Raw genomic sequence first — 23,757 nt, forward strand, 5'->3', positions numbered from 1 at the left:
CGCAGTGGCTCCAGGTAGTATGGATGAACTCTACTCCGGTGGCGGGCGGTGCGATGGTAAAAACGAGATGCCGGTATCATCTCGAACAATTCCTCAGACCACTCCCTGCATGTGTTTATGTGCTCTTTTTGTGTATATAATACTAGCGGACTCAACAGACATTGCCTAAAACACGACTTCATGGAAATGACTCCATAGAGTGCCTTGTCGTGTGGTTACTGGAGCCCACAGACATCTTCAACGTAAATGCGCCACCACCCTTGAGATATAAGTTCTAAGGTCTCAAGTATAGTTACAACGGCTGCTCCACCCTTCAAACCGAAACGCATTACTGCTTCACGGCAGAAATAGGCAGGGTGCCCGTGCGGACTCACAAGAACACACACAGAAAAAGATCATCAAATGCAGGAATATCGTTCGAATATTTTAAAAACACTCCCAAACTTCCTGTAGTGCTATGGTAATAAGATATATAACAAATCGACAACAATAAAACGGAGAAGCAAACAAATTCATAATTATGCATTTTTATTTAGAAGATTCTTGAGAAAATCAAAGCGTTGACGCTATTAGTAATGATTACATTAAAACCCTCGCTCATCTACCAGAATAGGCTAATAAACAAATTGACCAAGACAAGTATCGCCATTTTGAAAATCATAATTAAATTTGGCGCCGTTTTAATTTTGGGCAATACACCAAAACGGCTGCTTTTTTTCAGTATAGGTACATGTCATAATTAATTCTTTATCGGGTGTTTAATTTTCAAACATTAAGTTTTGAACGCGTACTCTTGACGGAACTAATTATATAATGAAAATATTAAAGAGGCTATCGCCTGTTATTAATGTACTTATCAATTTAAAAACAGTGAGTTATTAAATATTTATTAACCACTAATCATGGAAAAAAAATATCTCTACATATCTTGGACTTCGTAAATTATTTTTCATTTTAGTTCCGCCATTCCGTTTATTTGTGAAGCAAAGAAGTCGTCGGATGTAACGCCTAAACAAGAAATATGTACAAATTCGATCTTATTTTTTTAAGGTGCAGTATTATCTGTGCTGTTTCCATCTCATTTATCCTAGCGACTTTTTGGCGGGAACGCGAGGAGTGAAGTTGTGTGATTTGTTTTATATTGTTTATTTAGTGTTTCTTCATGTTTAAATGTGTAATAACGGTGGTTTATTAACTGTTTAATATCTGTACAAGTGCGTAAATGTGGGAAAACGAAACAAAGCCGCTGAACGTAGCTTCTCGGGATCATCCAAAAAGCCCTGTGAAAAAGTCTCAGTAAATAACCACCATTTTACTGAGATTATATTTCATACCATTTCATTTCATTTAATTTCATCCCAGTTGATTAATGTCTCAAATTAATCATCTTCATTTCATTTCACTCCTTAATATCATTTTTCATAAAAATATGAATATAAATTAAAATAAGACATGACTTAAAGATCTTAGTCACCAGGTCATAAAATCCCTTAAAAAAAATATTTATCCTAGCTCCGCCTTAAGAGAATGCTGTGACATATCTTGAGGCATGCTGCTGGTTTTTCTAATGAGACCGAGAATAGCACCACCCTATCTCTTCCCGTGGATGTCAATAAAGGCTATTCACTGGTGAATGAGCGGCAGCGTTCTCTGAGTATATATGCATAACAAAATATATAAATAACAGAATATATACGCATATAACATAAACTTGAGACTAGCAACAATGGCAATGCAAAATTATAATTGCCATACTTAAAAAAGAATTAAATGAAATTGACCAGGGCTTTCAATAGGTTAAAGATGGCGCTGACTACAGTGACGCTAAAAATGCTACTTTACCAAATAAAACAATTTCCATTCTCCGGAACTGTTATTAGTAATCTACACATATAAATAAAATTGGAGTGTTTGTTTGTAATAATAAAATAACCACCTTTTACTAAATGTGTAAGTATGTATACACAGTACATATTATACCAAAATAACATTTTTTACAATTTTTGTTTATTTTGTCTGTCTGTCTGTTTGTTCCGGTTAATATCTCAAACAGCTGGACCGACTTTGATGAGACTTTCACTAATAGGTATCTGATGATATGAGGAGTAATTTAGGCTACTTTTTTTAGACTAGCTTTGCCCCGCGGCGTCACCCTCGGTACGACAATAACCGCGGGTAGCATCGTGGGACTCAGCTAAATAATAATAAAATTTTATGATTCCGAAGCGAAGCGAGGGCGGGTCGCTAGTCACAAATAAGTCTTACCTGAGTTTCGGTTAAGCTCAACGCCTGCGCGAGCTGCTTCCTCTCGGCTCCGACCACGTAATGATTCTTCTCGAAGGCGTGCTCGAGCTTGAGGAGTTGAGACGGAGAGAACGCCGTCCGGATCCGCTTCGGTTTCCTGAACGGCTGCAGGAGGAACCCCGGGATGTCTGGACCTAGAATAACGATTTTCGTTAATAATTGTTATATAATTTATAGTTTCTTAGTTACATATTTTATTTTTGTTGTTAATGCACTGTCGATTGCACCTATAATTGAGGTGACATCTGCCATGAACTTTTGTCAATTGTTCAATGTTTTGTATTGATGATCACTTTGTTGGTGCAACTTAATAAATAAATAAATTGTCTTTTGGTATTTATTTATTTGGGAAATCAACAGTACAATATAAACAACAGTACAATATAATATTTAAAAAAATTTAGCTAAAACATTAACCAAACATGTTTCCACCATCAAAATCACATATAAGAAGAAAATGAACAGAGAAGAGAAATTTAGAAAAACAAAAGCAACACAATACGCACATAATATTAAGTTCATCAACTTATACTATAAAACTAAGTAATACTCATCGGACTAAATCACCTTACAAATATTCGAAAATAGCTTTTCTTTAAGCTACAAGTGACAAGCAAAAGGTATACGGCACTTGAAGACTTTTATTTGAAAATTGTGGTAAGAATCCGTTGAATTATAGCTTAACTTGATCCTGATTGGGCAGAAAACGTTGGGCCATAGAAAAGTGCCCAGAAAAAATGAGTGATAAAAAAACACGTGTGGCACTCGGGGACTGCCGCGGTAAAGCTATTGCATAGCATTTTCTTATTAACTTTTGCAATAAGACAATAATAATTTAATATTAAAACAATAATAAAATAAGATCACGCTACATTTATAAACAATAACAAAGGCAAAAAATTAACTGTCCCCTTCACACTCATAAGCTAGACCGCGCGAGAGAGAGATGGGCAGAATTTTCACGATGTGCATGCAGTGCGACGTCATGCCTCACGCTTATTTACAAACACAACACAAGCGCAACGTGTAAATGTGTTGAACGCGAGCTACATGGTAGGTGGAGTGGGGGTGTTAGGTTTTATTTTCGTTACGGAATTTCTTGATTCGGTCGTCGCGCTCAAAGCCCGCGATAAAAGCTATGCAATATCTTAATACCTTACACGTCTTTGTCTAACCTAGAAAAGTGAATGCAACTGTATTTACGACATATGGAATATCTTTATAACACATAGCACGTCATAATTCACTTATCATTAAACGCGCTTAAACGACCCGTTTTTTTTGCGTTCGCGTACTTACAAGATCCGTAATAAGTTATTGTCGATCACCGCATTCATTTGATTTATCACTAAACGCAGCGAAATCGGTTTTTGTTAAGTTTATCCGTAACAAGGTGTGCCTTCTAAGGGGTTTTACTAACGGCATTAAGTGACAACTCTATTTGGATCAAATGATTGGACAGCATACTTGTAAGATTAACCAGACGCACTGAATTAGGAGTATGTAGTTTTCTGGACTCGTCAATCTGCAACACGAGAGAGTTTCCCGGATGGAATCAATAGGCCGCATCGGGGAAGCTCAAATAGCTCACTTTACTGGTGGTAGAACCTCTTGTGAGTCCGCGCGGGTAGACACACCACCCTGCATATTTCTGCAGTGAAGCAGTAATGCGTTTCGGTTTGAAGAGTGAGGCAGCCGTTGTAACTATACTGAGACCTTAGAACTCATATCTCAAGGTGGGTGGCGGTATTTACGTTGTAAATGTCTATGGTGTCCGGCAAACATCAGGCGGGCTGTGAGCTCGTCCACCCAACAATGCAATTTTTTTTTTTAAAACATTATGATACTGATTTCGTATAAACTAGAGCCTACACTGGATACTTTATACTGTTACAGCGAAATTGTCATTTGTTTATTTTTTATTTATTTTTTAATGACTCAATTCGTTCGTATTTAATACGTCATAATGTAAATTTGACTTTAATTACAATTTCACTCAATCTTTGTTCTAATTTTATGTTTTATTATATTCTAAATAATTTTACTGTAATCCCTTCTAGTTGTTAAATATGTAAACCTGTATATAACGATGCTATATTTAAAAATACAATGGTAGCTTCCAAAACAAACAGTCGACTCCCAACGACAAAACATTATTAAGAATAAACGGAACTACATTTATTTACGAGTATAACATTATGTAGTTACAAACATTTTACGTAATGATGATGGACGATCCGCTTGATGCTAAACAATATTTAATTCAATTTTAATAGCCGACGTTTCAAGAATAAGTCGTGCTTCACGTTAAGACGTGGTCGCGAGATAAACGACTTTAGTTGGTTCTGATAGTGCTTATTTTTTAATGGTATTAGTTTGAAGATTTTCCTACTTTCATATTGGATAGAATAGAGCAGTGAAGTACGCCCTAAACACGTCATTACGGATCCTCCCGATCCATTGACGGTGCTTTTAGGTACCTCAAGCACCGGTCACCGTCCTCGCCGAACCCGTCACCTGCGACGTGTAAATTAACCCATAGACACAGCCCACTGAGTTCCTCGCCGGATCTTCTCAGTGGGTCGCGGTTCCGATGCAGTGATAGATTCTGCGAAGCACTGCTCTTGCTAGGGCCACTGTTAGCACCACTCCAGTTTGAGCCCCGTGAGCTCACCTACACGTCAGGGCTATTAGCATAGGTAGAAAAAAAAGTTGGTTCAGTGTTAGTCCGCGCGGGTAATTTCCATCATCTACCTTTTTTTTTGGGTGAAATGGCTTGTCGACTTGAAGGGTCACAAATCATATACAATATTATCTTCGAGATTCTAACCTCGTGTCTTATGGTGGGTTGCAGCACCCACATTGTGATATGACTCAAGTGACATAATATGAGATGGTACTGAAAAAAATGCAATTCCCTAAATTTAGATCTACTCATCTACACCCAAAGTTGCTCATACTTTTGATACGCTTTGTAGGAATGTAATTATCTTTTATGACGCTCTGTTAGTGAGATATAAAATTTTTAATGTCGGTAGCACGTGTTTACGTTCATATTATGATAGGTTTATTAATATTTTTTTATTTATTGCTTAAATGGTGAACGAGCTCACAGCCCACCTGGTGTTAAGTGGTTACTGGAGCCCATAGACATTCACAACGTAAATGCACCACCCACCTTGAGACATAAGTTCTAAGGTCTCAAGTATAGTTACAACGGCTGCCCCACCCTTCAAACCGAAACGCATTACTGCTTCACGGCAGAAATAGGCAGGGTGGTGGTACCTACCCGCGCGGACTCACAAGAGGTCCTACCACCAGTAAAAATTTTAATAAAAAATTTATATTAATAAAAGAGTAATAAGTTTTTTTAAATGGCCTTCGTAGGCATATAGAGCGTATGGCTTATATTCCTACTACATGAGTTAACGACCTGCTGTTAAGTGATCACAGGACTCGCTAATTTTGAAACAAAATGTCGAAGTCTCATTTGTATTCTGTTAATGAATAACAACGTATAGTTGTTAAATTGGTAATTTATTATTTTGTGTATTTATTTGTTTACTTGAGAAGTCGTCGTGGCCTAAAGGATAAGACGTCCGGTGCATTCCTATTGAGCGATGCACCGATGTTCGAATCCCAAGCGGGTACCAATTTTTCTAATGGAATACGTACTCAACAAATGTTCACGATTGGCTTCCACGGTGACCGGTGCTTGAGGTACCTAAAAGCACCATTATTGGATCGGGAGGATCCGTAATAACGTGTTTTGGGTGACGTCGACTGTTTACCATTCGGTCCACAGGATCGGGTATGTAATTTCCGGCGGCCACGACAAGAAGGTTTTCGTGTCGTGCCGCCTTCTCAAAGTGGCGCATATAACAGCAACAATAATTGCGTAAAAATAATCTTTAGCGATGAACAAAACTAAATATCAGATTTTTCAATTACACAATCTCTGTACCATGAGAGCGACCTCATAAAGGTGAACTCGAATTCGTAACTTCTTCATAGTAAGTGCATCCCACCATAAAACGGTAGGCAGCGCCTTAGCTCCGCCCCTAGCATTGTTGAAGTCTATGGGCGACGGTAATCACTCACTATCAGATAGGCCGTATGCTCATCTGTCTACAAGGGCAACAAATTAAAAATAAAGCCAATTCATGAAAGAGAATTTTTAATATGTACGCTCCATAGTGCATACAGCTATCGATGAACAAGCAATTATAACTAAACTATCACATTTTAATGAAACGGTTATTATAATAACGACTCCTTTGTCGCATTATCAATTGAAAAACCTTACCTATGAAGGTTTTACGAGCCATTTTGACGTGGGTGGCCAGTGTTGTAAATGTTAGAGATTTTACCATTTTAGGAGAAACTTCACCGATTGTGATGTTAATGAAATTTAAATGACATTGCAGAAGAAATTCGCTCTCGGGACGAGGGCAAAGTTTTTTCAAATAATTTTTAGATGCATCAGTAACATAGTGAAATATTTTGTTTATTATGGAACATTCTATACCAGACTTTGGTTATATGTTAATGTATCAATAACGATTATAATTTCCTGGTGGTAGAAAGTCTTGTGATGAAGAGGAAGACGAATTTCTTGTGGCAATATCATTAAAATTTTATTCACATAATAACAATCAGTGAATTATTATATTATAATATTTTATGGTAGTCCACCCCGCTTATTTCAGCCGTGAAGCAGTAAAGCGTTTCGGTTTGAAGGGCGGGGCAGCCGTTGTACTGTAAAACTGAGAACTTAGAATTAGAATTGCGTCATTTACGTTGTAGATGTCTATGTGCTCCGGTAACCACTTAACATTACGTCGGCCGAGAGCCCGTCCACCCATATAACCAATAAAAAAAAGTATAATTATATTGTAGTCCGCATTGTTAATGCATTTTCATAATTACTATGGTAGGAACAATCGAAATTGTCGTAAAAATGGCGCAAGTGACAAGAGCTATCTGCTCTCACCACCGAATCTAAATACATAAGAATCGTTCAGTTTCAGAGGATCTGATATGTTTTTTTGTATTTAAATGGCCTATTTATTGCTGGTATTAAGGAGTGTTTGAAACCCACAAGAAAAGATACAACCATACTATATGATTCTGCAATAATCAGTCATGAGCTTGGATTTAAATAAAATACAAAACGATTGAAACTTCAAAATAATTTAACATATTTTTTTTTTTTAAACATAAATAAAACTGAGTTAATTTGAACTTTATTTGCTTGCAACACCAGTCGAAACGTCACACACATTAACCGCACGCGGTGGCCTTGCAGCCTCGTCCTGTCAAAACTATAACTTAATCACGCGACCATTCTATCGGGAGCCCTCCGACTTCACACAAACAATTTATCGTTACACCCTTTACGAATGTCAAGTTTTAATGGCACTATGATAGCATAATAAATAGCCGACTTAATTTGATAGTGGCACAAGTCGAAATTAACCACGGGCGATTGTCGTTACATCGTTTGCTGTTATAAAAACGAGACAATATGATTTAGGACCGTTTGTTTCAGGAAATAAGGAGTAGTATACTTTAACATGCAGATACGAACACCGATTTTTTTTTCATTATTTTATATTTAAGAATATATTTCAGCGATCAATGACTAATTATTATATTATATTATAATAAGCTACATTTAGGAATTAAAATGGCATTTTTGGAACGAAGTTCCTTACGGCAGGCTTGGAGGAGATAGGGATTTTGCTGCGCGACCGAACTGAAAAAAATGTGATAGTAAAACCGTAAGAAAAAGTCCGTGGAATAAAACCGTTAAATGAGACGTGCGCAGGCGCGACAGTCGTATACACAAGCGAGTAGTGTATAATACCTTTCTCTTTCTCCTTCTTTCTTTTCGTTCTCTCATCCCTTCTCTCTCTCTATTTTGTAATTATTTCTATTTCTATGTAATTTTATGTTGTCAAACAAAAATAAAGAGACATATTTTTATTGTATTTATTTATTTATTTGCGTTTCAAATACTTTGCAGTTTTCGTATACGCGGACGACTAAGGTGTTATTTTATTCGACGACATTTGTATACTTTGGTAACAACCACAGTCTATATTTCTATAAGAATATTTCCTAGACCGAACTAATCTGAGATGCGCTAGTTTGTTTGTCATCTTTTTTTTTTCCTAGGTAAAAAATCAAGCAGGGTCATCGTTGATAAAGAAAGAAAGAAAGAAAGAAAGAAATCATTTATTCGCCAAGCATAGTCAAAATGAGTTATTACATAAGTTAAAAGCAGCATACACGCTTTGTCATTATTTGACATGCGAATTTTAGTGCAGTGCAAGATATTACAATATTATATAATTTACCATTCATTCATTCATAATTCAACCAATAATTAAAAATTCCATTTATTTTCAATATCGTCCCTAAGAAAAACATTTATGTGATAATAATTTCCACTAATAAGATTATCTTTTAGTTTTTTCTTAAAATGAAAATCGTCTAAGTCTCTTAATTTCTTTGGTAGTTTGTTAAATATCCTAACGCTCATACTATTAACAGCAATTACTGATACACGTTTAATACGAACTGTTTGCATAAAACGTTTTAAACGGACACTTGATGAGGATATAATTGTTATGTGTGCTATTGTAACGAGAATATCGCGTGCGGCGCTAGATGTTACGCGAATTTTAATATTCTCACTGGATACAATACTATAACTAGCCGTACTCGCCCGTTTCGCTTGGCATTTAAAATTAGCATTATTATTTATTGACATTATTATTAGGAAGTCCAACACTCATATAAATATTAGCCTATCCATTAAGTACATGTATTTTCTACATGGACACCAAGTTTCAAGTCAATCGGATGCACGGCTCAGTAGTTATAACGGAACATCCGAAAAAACCACTGTAGATTTATATATTAGTATAGATTATATAAGAATGGTAAGAACGCAACGTTAACATGAGACGATTGAATAAGCAAGGCGTAAAAAAGATGGCTATTCATTTTTTATTTTAATAACACAGAATATTTTGGAAGAGAACAATAAAAATTGAACAGTGGCATAGTTTTATTTTATTCGCCACGATCCTAATTCTACAGATATATGTACATATATGTATACAGAGTGTCTCAAAATTCAACGATAACCGGTGTATGGTCGGGTCAATAACTACCCATGGAAAAATATAATAAAAAAACCTGGATTTTTAGGGACACCCTGTATTAAGCAATGGAATCGTTTTCGAAACGCCCTCGATGGAGTTAATGATGCGCGAGCCATAGACAAGTGACATAACTTTAACAGCTCACTGAGTTTCTCGCCGGATCTTCTCAGTGGATTGCGATTCCGATCCAGTCGTAGATTCCGCGAAGCACTGCTCCTTCTAGGGCTGGTGTTAGCAAAACTTAAAGGCTGAGCTCCGTGAGCTCTTTTTTTCTTTTTTTTGCTTAGTTTGGTAGACGAGCTCACGGCCCCCCTGGTATTAAGCGGTTACCAGAGCCCATAGACATACATGTACATCGTAAATTCCGCCACCTACCTTGAGATATAAGTTCTAAGGTCTCAAGTATAGTTACAACGGCTGCCCCACCCTTCAAACTGAAACGCATTGACGCACTGACGATGTGGCGGGTAGCCATCATACGACGCAAGATAATTGATAGATGCCTGAATCTCGCTTACGACATTTTCAATATGAAGCGCATATATACAAGTTCCGAATAACAAGATTTGGACCGTCGGTCTACCGAGCAATATCACCCGCTCGGTGGAAGATCTTCCCTTTGTCGTTAAGCCTCTCAAAACGTTACGAAACCTTGTACAAACTAATATTTTTAAGGTATTAAAAAAAAAAGAATTAGAATACAAAAAGAACAAAAGAGATACGCCAATCAGATGTTTTTAAATGTTAGGCATAAATTTGTTTAAATTCGTGATCTGAGTACGAAGAAATCCTAAGGAACGGGCGTCAGAAAAACTATAAAAAAAAAACAATAAATTCATCAACACCAACTAATGACAGTGCCAAGGATAATTTAAAAAAAAAAAAACAACAACAACAACACCGAACCCAAAGCCTTTATCTTTGAGATAACCTCACAGAAGTGTCACGAAATACATTAAAAAATTTTTACGATCCCACAAATGGACTTTAGGTTCCACTGACGTAAACACCATTGAATATGACCATAATCGATATAATAATATCGATTATACGATTCTATGAAGAACAAACACGTGGAGTGAGACTTAATAAATATGTATATGGTTTTTGGACGTTTTTTTTTTAGAAAATCGTAACTACTTCCTCTATTTTATTAAAAAGCAAAGATTAAATGAAAAAAACAGAGGCTTATAGAAAATTTTCACAAATTATAGAGTTGTTTATGTATTTGTTACATATGCTAGAAATACCAAATATCACTACTATGTACTATAACATTAAAAAACGTATTTCAATGCTAACAAGTTTTTCTAAGCACCCTTTATACACTACAAAAAATGTCTGTAATATCCTTTGTTTTGTTACCCAAACTCCGTAAGATCCTAGATTACTATTAATTTTAAAAAAGCAAATAGCAAATACTCCGAATATTTCTTCGATTATCTATGATCGAATTCGTATTAAAATCCAAATCGATCCGCCATCTTTCACTAAATAATAATGTGATAAAAACAGCGTGTTTTTATTTGCTTATCGTATTTTACATAACTGATGCGAAGATTGATTTTAAGCAATACTAAATCGATCAGCGCACATCATGGCGGCCGCATTTGACATACGGATTAAATATGGCGGATCGGTGGCACAAGTAGCCTTGAAACACGGCCTATATCGTTAATATCAGTCTAATTCTTCCTAAGTAATAATAGCTATAAGCAAACACATAAAGTAATTACAAACGAATTAATTAATTATTAGCTACCTTGGGCAAAGAATTAGTCTAGCTATTCAAAGGGGGAACGCTGCCAGACTGCCAGTATCTTCGGAACTTTGCCTAAAGGGACTCCTTTTAATAATATAGCTTAGTTATTAAATTATTATTTATTTATATTTATTTCAAATCTTATTAATTACACAATATTTTTAAAAAAGATGTTATAAATACAATTTTTTAAAAATACTATATAAAAATAGATTGCCGCTGATGTCGGTGTCTACGACACAAGCCACCATTGGTTAGGACTCCAGAGTGAGAAACCTCCTCACAATGCGCGCAATATCGATATGCTTTCTGTATTAGGCCCCTAACAACAGTTTATTAAGATGTTGATCGATACTTTTTGCTATCAAACCGTTTACCGACACAGCTATTGGAACAATGATGGTTGAATAAACATGCCATCATAATTGTTATTTTTTTAGGTTTTTAGTTTTAGGTTAATTGTTAGAGTTAATTCTCTCATGTATAGTTATATGTTTAATAATAAAGATACAATTTTATATTATGTGATATTCAATTATAACATTAAAAAAAACCGTCATTGTATAATTGAATATCACAGTTCTAAAGTGTCTAAGGTTAAAGAGCTTATCTAAAAAACGAACGAAAATTGTGAATGAATGAATATTTATATTATTTTTTGACGTTTTCCCGCGGTTTCGATTGTTTTTTTTACTTAAAACTTAAATCGACGACAGAAATTAAATCATGTTTGTTTTTTTTTGCCGTGTTTTCTGTATTTAAATATAGAATGGATAGAATACGGAATGAATATGTTAGAGGAAGTCTGAAAGTGGCACCTGTGACTGAGAAGCTGAGGAGTGCACGTTTGGGATGGTATGGACATGTGATGAGACGGAATGAAAATGAGGTTGTTAAGAGAGTGTTAACTATGAATGTGGAAGGATTTAGAGGAAGAGGTAGACCTAAGAAGAAATGGATGGATTGTGTGAAAGACGATATGGGTAGGAGGGGAGTGAGCGAAGAAATGGTATATGATAGAAGAGTATGGAAGGAGAAAACATGTTGCGCCGACCCCAGGTGACTGGGAGAAGGGCAGGATAATGATGATGTTTTCTGTATTTAACACGAAATTTAAAGAAAAGTACCACAGCCCCATTGTTTCAAAAGATTTGAGTCTGTGTTGAAACTCCTCTATTATATATAACATGAACTACTAAATCTTACGCTTCATAAGGCTATAATTTTAAGCACACAAACATGATTAAAATATGACGTAACTATACTTGAGACCTTAGAACTTACATCTCAAGGTGGGTGGCGCATTTATGTTGTAGATGTCTATGGGCTGCAGTAACCACTTAACACCAGGTGGGCTGTGAGCTCGTCCACCCATCTAAGCAATAAAAAAAAACATTTTTTTTCATTCATTTTTAGATTGAAAACTATAAAAAGATAAAATGTATATGTACCTAGGAAATTAAAAAATACCCGATTTTTATTTCTCATAATAATGCCTAAGACTTGCTAACAGTTCCAAAAACGCTACCGACTTTTAAATAACAGCTATTATTAGGCAGCTACATAAGAAATCCTTGATTAACTATTAATTATAAAATGCAAGTCATACACAGTAACGTTAATTTGTGATTGACAACTGCGTGAAAACCAATTAAAACGTAATTTAATTAATTAAGTATTACCAATAATTAATTCAATTATTTGGTCATTCGATTAATTGAGAACCCATTCAGGCGAAGGTCTTTTGAACACTTGACATTAAAAAATGGATTTCTTTTTTCGTTTTTAAAGACCATTGATTGTCACTTGATTATCTGTGTAACGAGCCACAGATTATGTATTCGATTTCTTATGACGTTTTACGTAGGAAAACAGTTTAGGCTGTATAGTGTCCCTCTAGAATAGCGCCACTCCATCTATTCCCCTGGGTGTTGTAAAAATGGACTTATGAATTCATCAGAGAATAGGCAGTACCGTTCTCTCAGTATTGTACTAAGTTGTTGTGTCATTTGGTCGTGATGGGGCGTATTGTGAGTCAGCAAGGATATTTCTGCGGCCAAGCCGTCAGCCGTCCGAGTTTGAAGACTCAACGGTCAATAGTGATGTAAAACGATTGAGACAGAGACCTCATGTTCCACGGCAGTTGGCGGTGAACTCGCTTACTTACATACGCAATAAAAAATGTAATTAACGCCTATTTACAATTGACGTAATAAATGCAACTTCAAGTCGCGTCGAAGGCTTGGGTAGCTCATGGTCTAAATGAATATGTCAGACGGTAATCTGTTAATGTAAAAATAAAATAAAAAAATTGAAAAAAATTAAATACAAATGTCGTTGCCTCTAAAATTCGTAATTAATTCGTAATTAAAATTTTTATCTCATAAAATTAATTATAAATTGAAAGCTAAATATTTCCGACTGACTTCCTTCCGCCTTCGCTACAACACTGAGCACGAGCCGACGAATCTTTCGAAGAAAAGAAAAATATTAACTTATATTATATATCTAACATCAAGCACACTCGCGACTATGACGCCACTTTAATTAGCTTCCGCGGACACTTTTTAATACATTGAGATGATGCCCCTCACTTCTACCTTCCATGCGTAGAACACAAGATGGCCGTTTTCCAATTACAGCACAAGAGCGCATTATGCGGCATAATGCTCAACTAAGCTTCAGCATAATTCGGCATTGTGCGTCACTGAGTCGCATTATGCTCTGTAATTGGAAAACTACCATTAAGTAATGGTTTTACTGGTGGTAGGACCTCTTAGGAGTCCGCACGGGTAGGTACCACCACCCCGCCTATTTCCGCCGTGAAGCAGTAATGCGTTTCGGTTTGAAAGGTGGGGCAACCGTTGTAACTATACTGAGACCTTAGAACTTATATCTCAAGGTGGGTGGTGCATTTACGTTGTGGATGTCTATGGGCTCCAGTAACCACTTAACATCAGGTGGACTGTGAGCTCGTCCACCCATCTAAGCAGTAATTAAAAAGGCTATGGCGCCACCTAAGTTAATAATACGCCTAAGACACTTTTTAATACACTGTGATGATGCCCCTCACTTCTACCTTCCATGCGTAGAACACAAGATATTTTACAGATGGTTCAATCGCGCTAACGATATTCGGACCGTCGGTCTACCAAGCAACTTCACTCGCTCGGCTTAAGATCATTGAGACCCTTGGGGGCCAGCCCCAAAAAACGATTATTTTTCTCCCGACCACTTGTTAGATTATATATGTGCAGATGAGGCAAAGAAAAATAATTGTTAAATTTGTAGATTCACGCTTTTAGTTTTTTTTTTAGCAAAGGAATCCATGCACTTATTGCCAGATATTGATAATGTATTAATAATAATTATGCTTCAATTTCCAAATTTCATATTTTGGCGATATTTTAAAAATAAAACTCGTGAGTCTGACTAAAATCATATTTTCGTTCCAAAACAATGAAATTTTGCATGTAATTAATGTTCCTAAAATCCATTGCACACATTTAAATAATTACAAAAATTATTTGTTATATGTTAATTTTAATGTGTTTCCATCGTATATTTAAGATTAGATTATAGTGAAAATATTATTTAACCACATTAATATTAAAGGTTTTAGTTGAAAAGCCAATGTTAAGTTTTCGTTAATTTATTGTAATTATGCCGGTTATTATTATGAAAATTACGTTTAATTGTGTGTTAAAGATATGAGTTATAGCGCACGGCCTAGCAAACACAAGGCCGTGTCTTCTATTCTGGTTTTTGTTCTTCGTTTTGCCTATAAAAGCCCGAAATCCCGTTCTTTGAGTTATATTTTTACTGGTCGGTATGGAAACCTTCAATTCTTCCAAAGTAAAGCGCCATTAAGTACTCCGGTAACAGAGGTATGACTTGTCTGAAAGATAGAGATTTTTGTAGTCCGACTTTGGTATTTTTTCCCTTTTGCACAATTACATGCGGTAGTTTCGTAAAGGTACTGTTGGCAACACCGGTTTTTTTTTCACCTATGCTGATAGCCTTCAGAGACTATTTCAGCTTCTCCTTGAAGTGTAAGTGAGCTCACGGGGCTCAAGTCGGGTGTGTTGCTAGCACTGGTCCTAGCAAGAGCAATGCTTCGCAGAATCTACCAGCGGATCGGAAACGTGACCCACAGAGAAGATTCGGCGAGAAACTCAGTGGGCTGTGTCTATAGGTTAATTCACTCGTCGAGCCCTTCGTCGCAAGTGACAGGTTCGACGAGGACGGTGACCGGTGCTTGTGGTACCTAAAAGCACCGTTAATTGATCGAGAGGATCCGTAATGACACAACACCGGTAATGTCAAAGCGGTGACGCCACGCGCGGTGCGAGAATGGAAGTCTTGTTGTGTTTTACTTTACTGATCCGACCCAGACGACGGGGTGACCCAAAGACCCCGTCGACTGAAAAATGTCATGTCAATAAACCCATTGACATAGCCCACTGAGTTTCTCGCTGGATGGATCGCGATGGTAGATTCGGCGAAGCACTGCTCTTGCTAAGGCTAATGTTAGCAAATCCTCTGCGGTTGAGTCCGTGAACTCACTTACCCGTCCAGACGTAGAGTATATAGCCCATTAGACTACAAACGAATAAGTAGGGGGAAAAAAACTTTAAAAAACTAGTTTTTAAATTCAATTTATATTTGTAATGTTAATGTAGGTAGGCAGCAGCTTGGCTCTGCCCCTGGCATTGCTGACGTCCAAAAGTCCACTGAAAAAATCTCAATAAATGACCACCATTTTACTGAGATGATATTTCATCCCAAATCATCTCATTTCATTAAACTTCATCCCAGTTGATGAATTTCTCAAATTAATTATCTTCATTTCATTTCAGTCAATTTTTCATAAAAATATGAGTTAAAAATTTAAATAAGACTTGACCTAAAGGTCATAGTTACCTGGTCATAGAATCCCTTAAAAAATAACCACTCACCATCAGGTGGGCCGTACCTATGCTCGTCTGCCTAACCGGCAATAAAAAAAATCTAATTTTATTTTCACACAGCATAATTAATCTCTTCACCGTTACAAAAGAACACGCAATAATACACACACACATACTTAAGTTAGTACCGCTAAAATTTCAGCCCACTTTCGTTAGATAAACGGGGGGGCAAACAAACACATCATTTTTTCGGAGCCGCTTGAAATGACTAGAGAGACAGGTTCAAGTAGTCAGAAACGAACAATGGATGACCGAATTGTAAATAAACACGACAATTAATCATTAACAATAATGTTTTTCGAGCAGCCGCGGCTACGTTTGTTCAGTGCTCACGACAAAATGGCTGACAGGTTACGTTAGTAATGAAGTGAACAGTAACACGGGTCCGTTTGGACTATTTTATAGGGCTTATAATTAAGGAACATTTTTTTTATTTTTTTTATTGCTTAGATGGGTGGACGAGCTCACAGCCCACCTTGTGTTAATTGTTACTGAAGCCCATAGACATCTACAACGCCACCCACTTTGAGATATAAGTTCTAAGGTATAGTTATAGTTACAACGGCTGCACCATCCTTCAAGCCGAAACACATTGCTGCTTCACGGCAGAAATAGGCGGGGTGGCGTTACCTACCCGTCCGAACTCACTAGAGGTCCTACCACCAGTAATAATACAGAAGAAATCAAGAAAACTGTTTTAGTTTTGTAACTATTTTTATTGCATGAATGGGTGCACAAGCTACATATATACATCTAATTTTAATTGGTTACTGGAGTCCTTAGACATAGCAATGTGAACGACACCACCCAGTTTTACTTATGAGATTAAAGTCTCAATTATCTTATATAGCGGCTGTACCAGCCTTCAAAGCGGTGCTTGATAAATACTCCGCGGCAGAAGTAGCCAGGATGGTGATGTCCCCTCGTAGGGACTTAAATCACGCCCTACCACCATTATATGTCATGCAATGCAAAAAATTCCTATAACATTCAGAGATCGCTACTGTCCATTCTCCATTAAATCCCTTAGTTGACTTTTACGACACCAACAGGAAGCGATAGTATGATACTATTTTAGGCCATCACACACTCAATACTACGAAATAGGTATCTGAAAGTCTATCGTATATTTTTTTTAAATTTAAATCGCTTTTTTCAGTTTCATGCGTTATATTCATAAGTTATAAGTAATCTGTAGGCAGGAGATTGGTCATGGCATTGCTAACGACCATTTGCGACGGTAACCACTCATCATATCATCTCAAGTGGGCCGTATGCTCGTCTGCTTACAAGGACAAATAAAGTAAAAAAAAGTTAACTGTACTGTAAAACACCTTAACATTATGTTGAGGCCGCTTTATTTCGGCATTTTGTTTCCGAAATCGAAAATAAATTTATCGAAATCAGGAAACGGTCATTTATACTTTTAATTGAAGTTATACAAATAAATTTATAAGTACACAAAACCTCCATCAAAAACCGTTCACATACCCTTACAAGCGCTTTACAAACAGAAGTACAAACTATGAAAAAACAAACAAAATAAACTTTACAACCTACCATTATTGTTCTTTAATACATCAAGCAAAACTACCAACATGGCAACAATAATAAATCGTTGCCTTTAAAAGCCGTCAGTTAATCGTTCCACAACGCTCAACAACAAAGTATACTCAAATTACATCCAATTATAAGCCATTCAATCCTTTTAGTTAGGGAAATATAAAAAAAAAAGACCATCAAACAACAATCGCAGGTAATTAAGAAGAGAAAAAGCGCGCCCGCGTAAGATTTTGACGTGCAGTGCTACCAACCTTAAAATAATATGAGGTAAAGTGATGTGCAGCACCCGTCAAACTGTCGATTGTTGTTTTTTTTTTTAATTTAAGAAGACGAAGAATTAGATGAACAAGAATTAATTTCAATGCAATAATGGTTATCCATAGAAAAATTCAACGTTATTTTACGGCAGAAGTAGGCAGAATGGTGATTCGTACTAGAGCGAAGGATATTACATATATTTTATTTGGAAAAAATTGCAACAATTGATTCCTGCCTATTCTTACCACGTTGTATTCGAAGCGAAGATGCCTTGTTACCGACCTCAAAACCGCTGGGTGCTTTATCAAAATTACTACTATAATAGCAGTGACAGAGTGGCCATAGTTGGTCATACCCCATGAGTTTTAGCTCTAAATGATTTAGCTCCATGACGCGTAAGTGATGAATTAAGATGTTCCAAGAAATCAGAGATAAGCGACACTAACAACGACTCTACAAACAAACTACAGATCAGACTAAATCTGTTTTTAATTAAATAGAGCTTCATAAGTGCTTTTAAGTCTTCGTGACTTTACCACTGATTCGAATTAAAGTTTTAGCTCAGAAGGAAGGACGAGCTTTTCCTTTTCCAAACAATACTTACTTACTGGTGGTAGGACCTCTTGAGAGTCCGCGCGGGTAGGTACCACCACCCTGCCTATTTCTGCCGTGAAGCAGTAATGCGTTTCGGTTTGAAGGGTGGGGCAGCCGTTGTAACTATACCTTAGAACTTATGTCTCAAGGTGGGTGGCGCATTTACGTTTTAGATGTCTATGGGCTCCAGTAACCACTTAACACCAGGTCGGCTGTGAGCTCGTCCGCCCATATAAGCAATAAAAAAAAATGTAATTACAAAATATTATCAAATCAATAGATACATATACCAGGGATGTCTTCAACCATGGAACGAAAAAAGAATAATTAGAATTCTGCATTTATTAATCACTCCGCCAATCAATACAGGGATAGCATTTGTAAGGAACTATATAAGTACTTCAATTATGAGTGATCATTTGTGAACAACTACCGGTCGCGCCAGTAGCTAGTTCAGAACCAGAATTAATTAATCGATTCAAATTTAAACGATCTAGAGGATATATTTCTACGCAATTATCACTGCCTCATCAATTTCGATCGATTAGGACGTATGTAGAAATCGTAGGCAACCAATTTTATGGTATTAATATATATTAGACTGATTCTAATCGACACGCTTTGAAGGGTGGGGCAGCCGTTGTAACTATACTGAGACCTTAGAACTTGTATCTCAAGGTGGGTGGCGCATTTACGTTGTAGATGTCTATGGGCTCCAGTAACCACTTAACACCAGGTGGGCTGTGAGCTCGTCCACCCATCTATGCAATAAAAAAAAACCTTTTGAAACCCAGGCCAATGTTTGTTTTGATTTGATTCGATCACTACCTACCACACTCCGCTAGGGCGATCTGAAAATTTACAGTAATTTCACCGTAGGTGGTCCATCCATTTCAGAGTTTAGTTTACACACAAGACATATCGACTTTTACAAATATGGATTATAACCGACACGTTTGCGTTAGTCAAAATTCACACACCCATATAAAGACAGCGCTTACACACGTATGACGTAACATTCTACACCGTTTGACGTGTTTAGATAATGACGCATTCTTGAAAAGTGAAATTACAATTATACAATACAATTGATATTTCGACAAAGCCTCAAGATTTCAGTATTTGCGCTATGAAATGAACTCAGGAAAAGAGTCGATAACGAACCCAATACTCGTTTGCTCATCTAGACCAGTAACAACAGACTTAGGTCACATTATTGCCTATAAACTTTTTTTTTTTTATTACCTTTGTAGGCAGACGAGCATACGGCCCACCTGATGGTGAGCGGTTACCGTCGCCCATGGACTTCAGCAATGCCAAGGGCAGAGCCAAGCCGCTGCCTACCGCTAAAATCAATAAACTAATATCAAGAGTTCATCTACCATAGACAAAAAAATAAATTAAATAAGACGCAAACGTAACGACAGATAACAGCCAGTCGATATAACAACGTCAAGTTAAAACTCATATTACGCTCATGAATATTGTAATATAACGACAAACGTTTATTTACAGCTGCTATTAACTAATTTAATTAATTAATAAATAATATTCAGAACTGACATTATGGTGCTTGAGCAAGATGTGTTTGCTGCGAAACCGGATTTTTGAACGTATGTATTTAATTTAAAATTCACAATTAATATTTATATAACTGTTTGTTTGTCACAGGGGCGACCAGCTCTGGTTTCGCAGGGGTGCAATGCAGGGTTTTCGGCATTTATGTAATATAATATATACAGTCGTGGTCAACTAATTAGGGACAATCTCTAGTTAAGCCAAATTGTGAATTTTTTTTTTATTTTCCAACGAGTCTTAGCAATATTCCATATCTTTTACATGTAAGTGTAATTAGTCATTTATGTGCGCGATTATACAAACAATAACAATTTCTTAAACATTAAACCTCTTTACAGTATAGCTGATACAATATCATAGTGCTATTGGTTCAAAGAATGCTGGCTGGCCATTTAATTAGGGACACTGAGGTATTGCGTTCTAATTTCATAATTGGAATTTTAATACTTTTTTGTTTCTTTTCTTATTGTTTAGTGGTCGTTTTGGCGGCAATCCAGATTTTTTATTTTAAGTTTTGAGAATTATTTTGAAGAAAAATGGGCAAAAATAAAAGTTGCGATCCAACACTACGAAAAATTATCATGAAGTTTGTCGAGCGTGGTTGGTCATTCCGAAGGATAGCACAACATTTAAATTGTTCAAAAACTATGGTATGCAATGCAGTGCAACATTTCAAGCGCTATAACACCGCTTTAAATGTGTCCAGAACAAAAAGATCGAGAAAAACGACTCCGCAAGAAGATAGAATGATAACCAGGCTAGCTAAGAAAGATCCGTTTCTAGGCTCTATTTTAATTAAACACGAAGCGTTTGGGGCAAACGAAAGAGCCGGTGTATCTGCGAGGACCGTTTGACGACGTTTGGTAGAAGCAGGGTTGTTCGGAAGAGTGGCTTGCAAAGTACCGTTGTTGAAGAAAGAACATAGAAATGCTCGTTTGACATTGAACCTACGCCCAATGGCAAGATGTACTTTTCTCTGACGAGACCAAGGTTAATTTGATTTCTTCAGATGGAAAGCAATATGTACGGCGTCCTGTAAAAGCGGAAATGAATCCAAGATTCACAAAAAAACAGGTGAAACATGGCGGTGGAAACATTGAAAATATGGGGTTCATTTTCTGGAAGTGGAGTGGGACCTGTGAGGAAAGTTCAGGGTAACTTAGACCAACATCAATACAAGGCAATATTGGAAGAAACTATGCTTCCCTATGCTGAGGAGCATCTCCCTATTATATGGACGTTTCAGCAGGATAACGACCCGAAACATACCGCCCATTCAGTCAAGTCGTTTCTTACCAGTCAGTTTGTATCGGTGCTAGATTGGCCAGCAAATAGCCCGGACCTCAACCCAATTGAGCACCTTTGGCACGAAATCAAGAAAAAAGTTGCCACTTATCGTAATACAAATTTGGATGAGCTTCATGAAGCTTTTTGTGAGGCATGGGCAAACATTCCTGTCGAAACATGTCAGAAACTGATAATGTCTATGCCACATCTGTGTCAAGCGGTAATTACTAACAAAGGTTTTGCTACTGGGTACTGATTTTACACGTAATAAAATGGAGCTGTTAAAGATATTATAACACTGAAGATTATAAGTTTTGTGTAACTGTATTTTTCATTATACTTTACTGTCCTTAATTAAATGTCCACTACAGAATTGTACCTTAATATTTAATACATGTTTAATCTTTGATATTAAATACTTTTTCTATTTATTAAATCTTTTATTTACAGCCATTTATAAATGTGCAAATAATAGGTGCTGAGAAATCAATAGGGTTTTATATTTAAATGTACATAACCGGTTATAACCCTTCACTATCTTGAATGTCCCTAATTAGTTGACCACGACTGTATATGTATGATACACATAAACCTTTCTCTTCAATCACTCTATCTATTGCTGCTTAAAATCAGCAAAATCGAGTTCATTTTATTCTATGTAAAGTTTTCTAAGACTAAGTATTCCAATTTATCCATCGCGTTGCCAAATTTCACGATAGGAAGCGGAGTAGCATCCTATTAGAAGCGCACTAAAGCTCCGTGACATTCCATTTGTATATAACAATTAAATCTTGGCCCTCACATTCTTGTTAGCTACGATATCCGGGAAACTTAACAACCATGAGATGCGTATTCGACTAGATGAATAGATACAGCGATCGAGATGGTGTGTTGTATGTAGCAAAAACAAATTGTTAAGAAAAAGGGGCGTTGAAATGATTTCACGACATCCTTTTGTCATTTGTTATTTTAATCGTAAGTGAAAAATCTTAAAAAAAGGTAGCAATAATCGACAAGGTCTCTAAGCACATCACTAAAAAAATTAATCGAAACGATTTCGGCACAACAATGCCTTTTGATAATGGCGGGTTACGGACGAGATGATTAAACTTTTTTTTTTCTTTTCCCAAGTGTTAATCCATTTCTATTAAAACTGTTTGGAGTTCATAATAAAATGTAGTTCGAATAATCTATAATCCGTCTATAATAATAAACTGGTGATATTTTGGAAGCGATCTTTTTTAATCTATGCTAGGGTTACCATTGCCTTTAATAAAAAAAATTATTTCGATTGCCAATTAACCAAATTCTACTTATAGTCGTGTACCGCTTTTCATACTCAACTGTGTTCAATAAAACAAAATCTCTTTCGTATATACATACCATTTAAAAAATCTTACCTTTAATAAACAAGTCGAAATATTTTTTGTTGTTTTTACGCTGTTATTTAAGATACGTAAATTTTTCATATTATATTATTGTGGCATATTAAATTATTATGGCAACACTTTATCAAAATGTCCGCTTAAATCACAGCACAGAACTTCGAACTCTAATATACATAATATAAATCCAATAATTCTTTTTTATATAGGGGTTATAACGAAAAAGGGATATGAATCGTTTTTTTTTATTATTGTAAAAAGGCAAAGGGAACAAGGTGGTGCTGTAGGGCACATTGTTGACATAGATAATGGCGCGAAATTGATATCGTGCGGTGTCGCTCCCTCCAATTCGATTAAATATGTCGGACGGAATGTAAACAATTGCAATACATTAAATTTATTGATCGTGAAATGTTTTGAGTACGCGGTAGAAGTTATCATTTTTTGTCAGTATTTTACTATAACTGTTTTTGTTATACCTTTTATTGATTTTCTAGAGTAAAACATATATCATGAATTCTTTTGTTATACATCTTTATAACAAAAGAATTCATGAATTCTCTTGAATACAGTCTCAAACTAATGTTTGAGACGGTATTCCTAATGTTACACGGTTTCCTTAATGTTACATGCGTAACATTAAGGAAACAGTTAACTTTAACTAAATAGTAACTCTGCGTCGATATATAGGTAACTATGTAGAAAAAAACTTATAAACAGATTCACTGACCTGACATTCAAAAAAAAACAAGAAGTTCAGTTTTATATAATTCAATAATACCTTTTAAAAGAATAATTTAAAAAGGTGATTAAAGGCTTTAAATGTTGTTTTCTTATTCGTGTATTTTACAGGAAACCCAATGAAGTCTTTTATTATTGTT

General features: G+C 36.1%; 1 protein-coding gene across 1 annotated transcript in view; it reads right to left on the reverse strand.

Annotated features, from left to right (window-relative positions):
* The window catches only part of LOC101735355 (homeotic protein empty spiracles), a 78,382-nt gene that overhangs the window by 42,186 nt on the left and 12,439 nt on the right, over positions 1–23,757 (reverse strand). The window contains exon 2 of the mRNA XM_004932961.5: positions 2,266–2,438. Within this exon, the coding sequence (XP_004933018.1) occupies positions 2,266–2,438 (173 nt within the window). The remainder of the gene's footprint in view (positions 1–2,265; positions 2,439–23,757) is intronic.

The sequence above is a fragment of the Bombyx mori genome, chromosome 26 (genome assembly GCF_030269925.1).
Source record: "Bombyx mori chromosome 26, ASM3026992v2".
Classification (NCBI taxonomy): domain Eukaryota; kingdom Metazoa; phylum Arthropoda; class Insecta; order Lepidoptera; family Bombycidae; genus Bombyx; species Bombyx mori.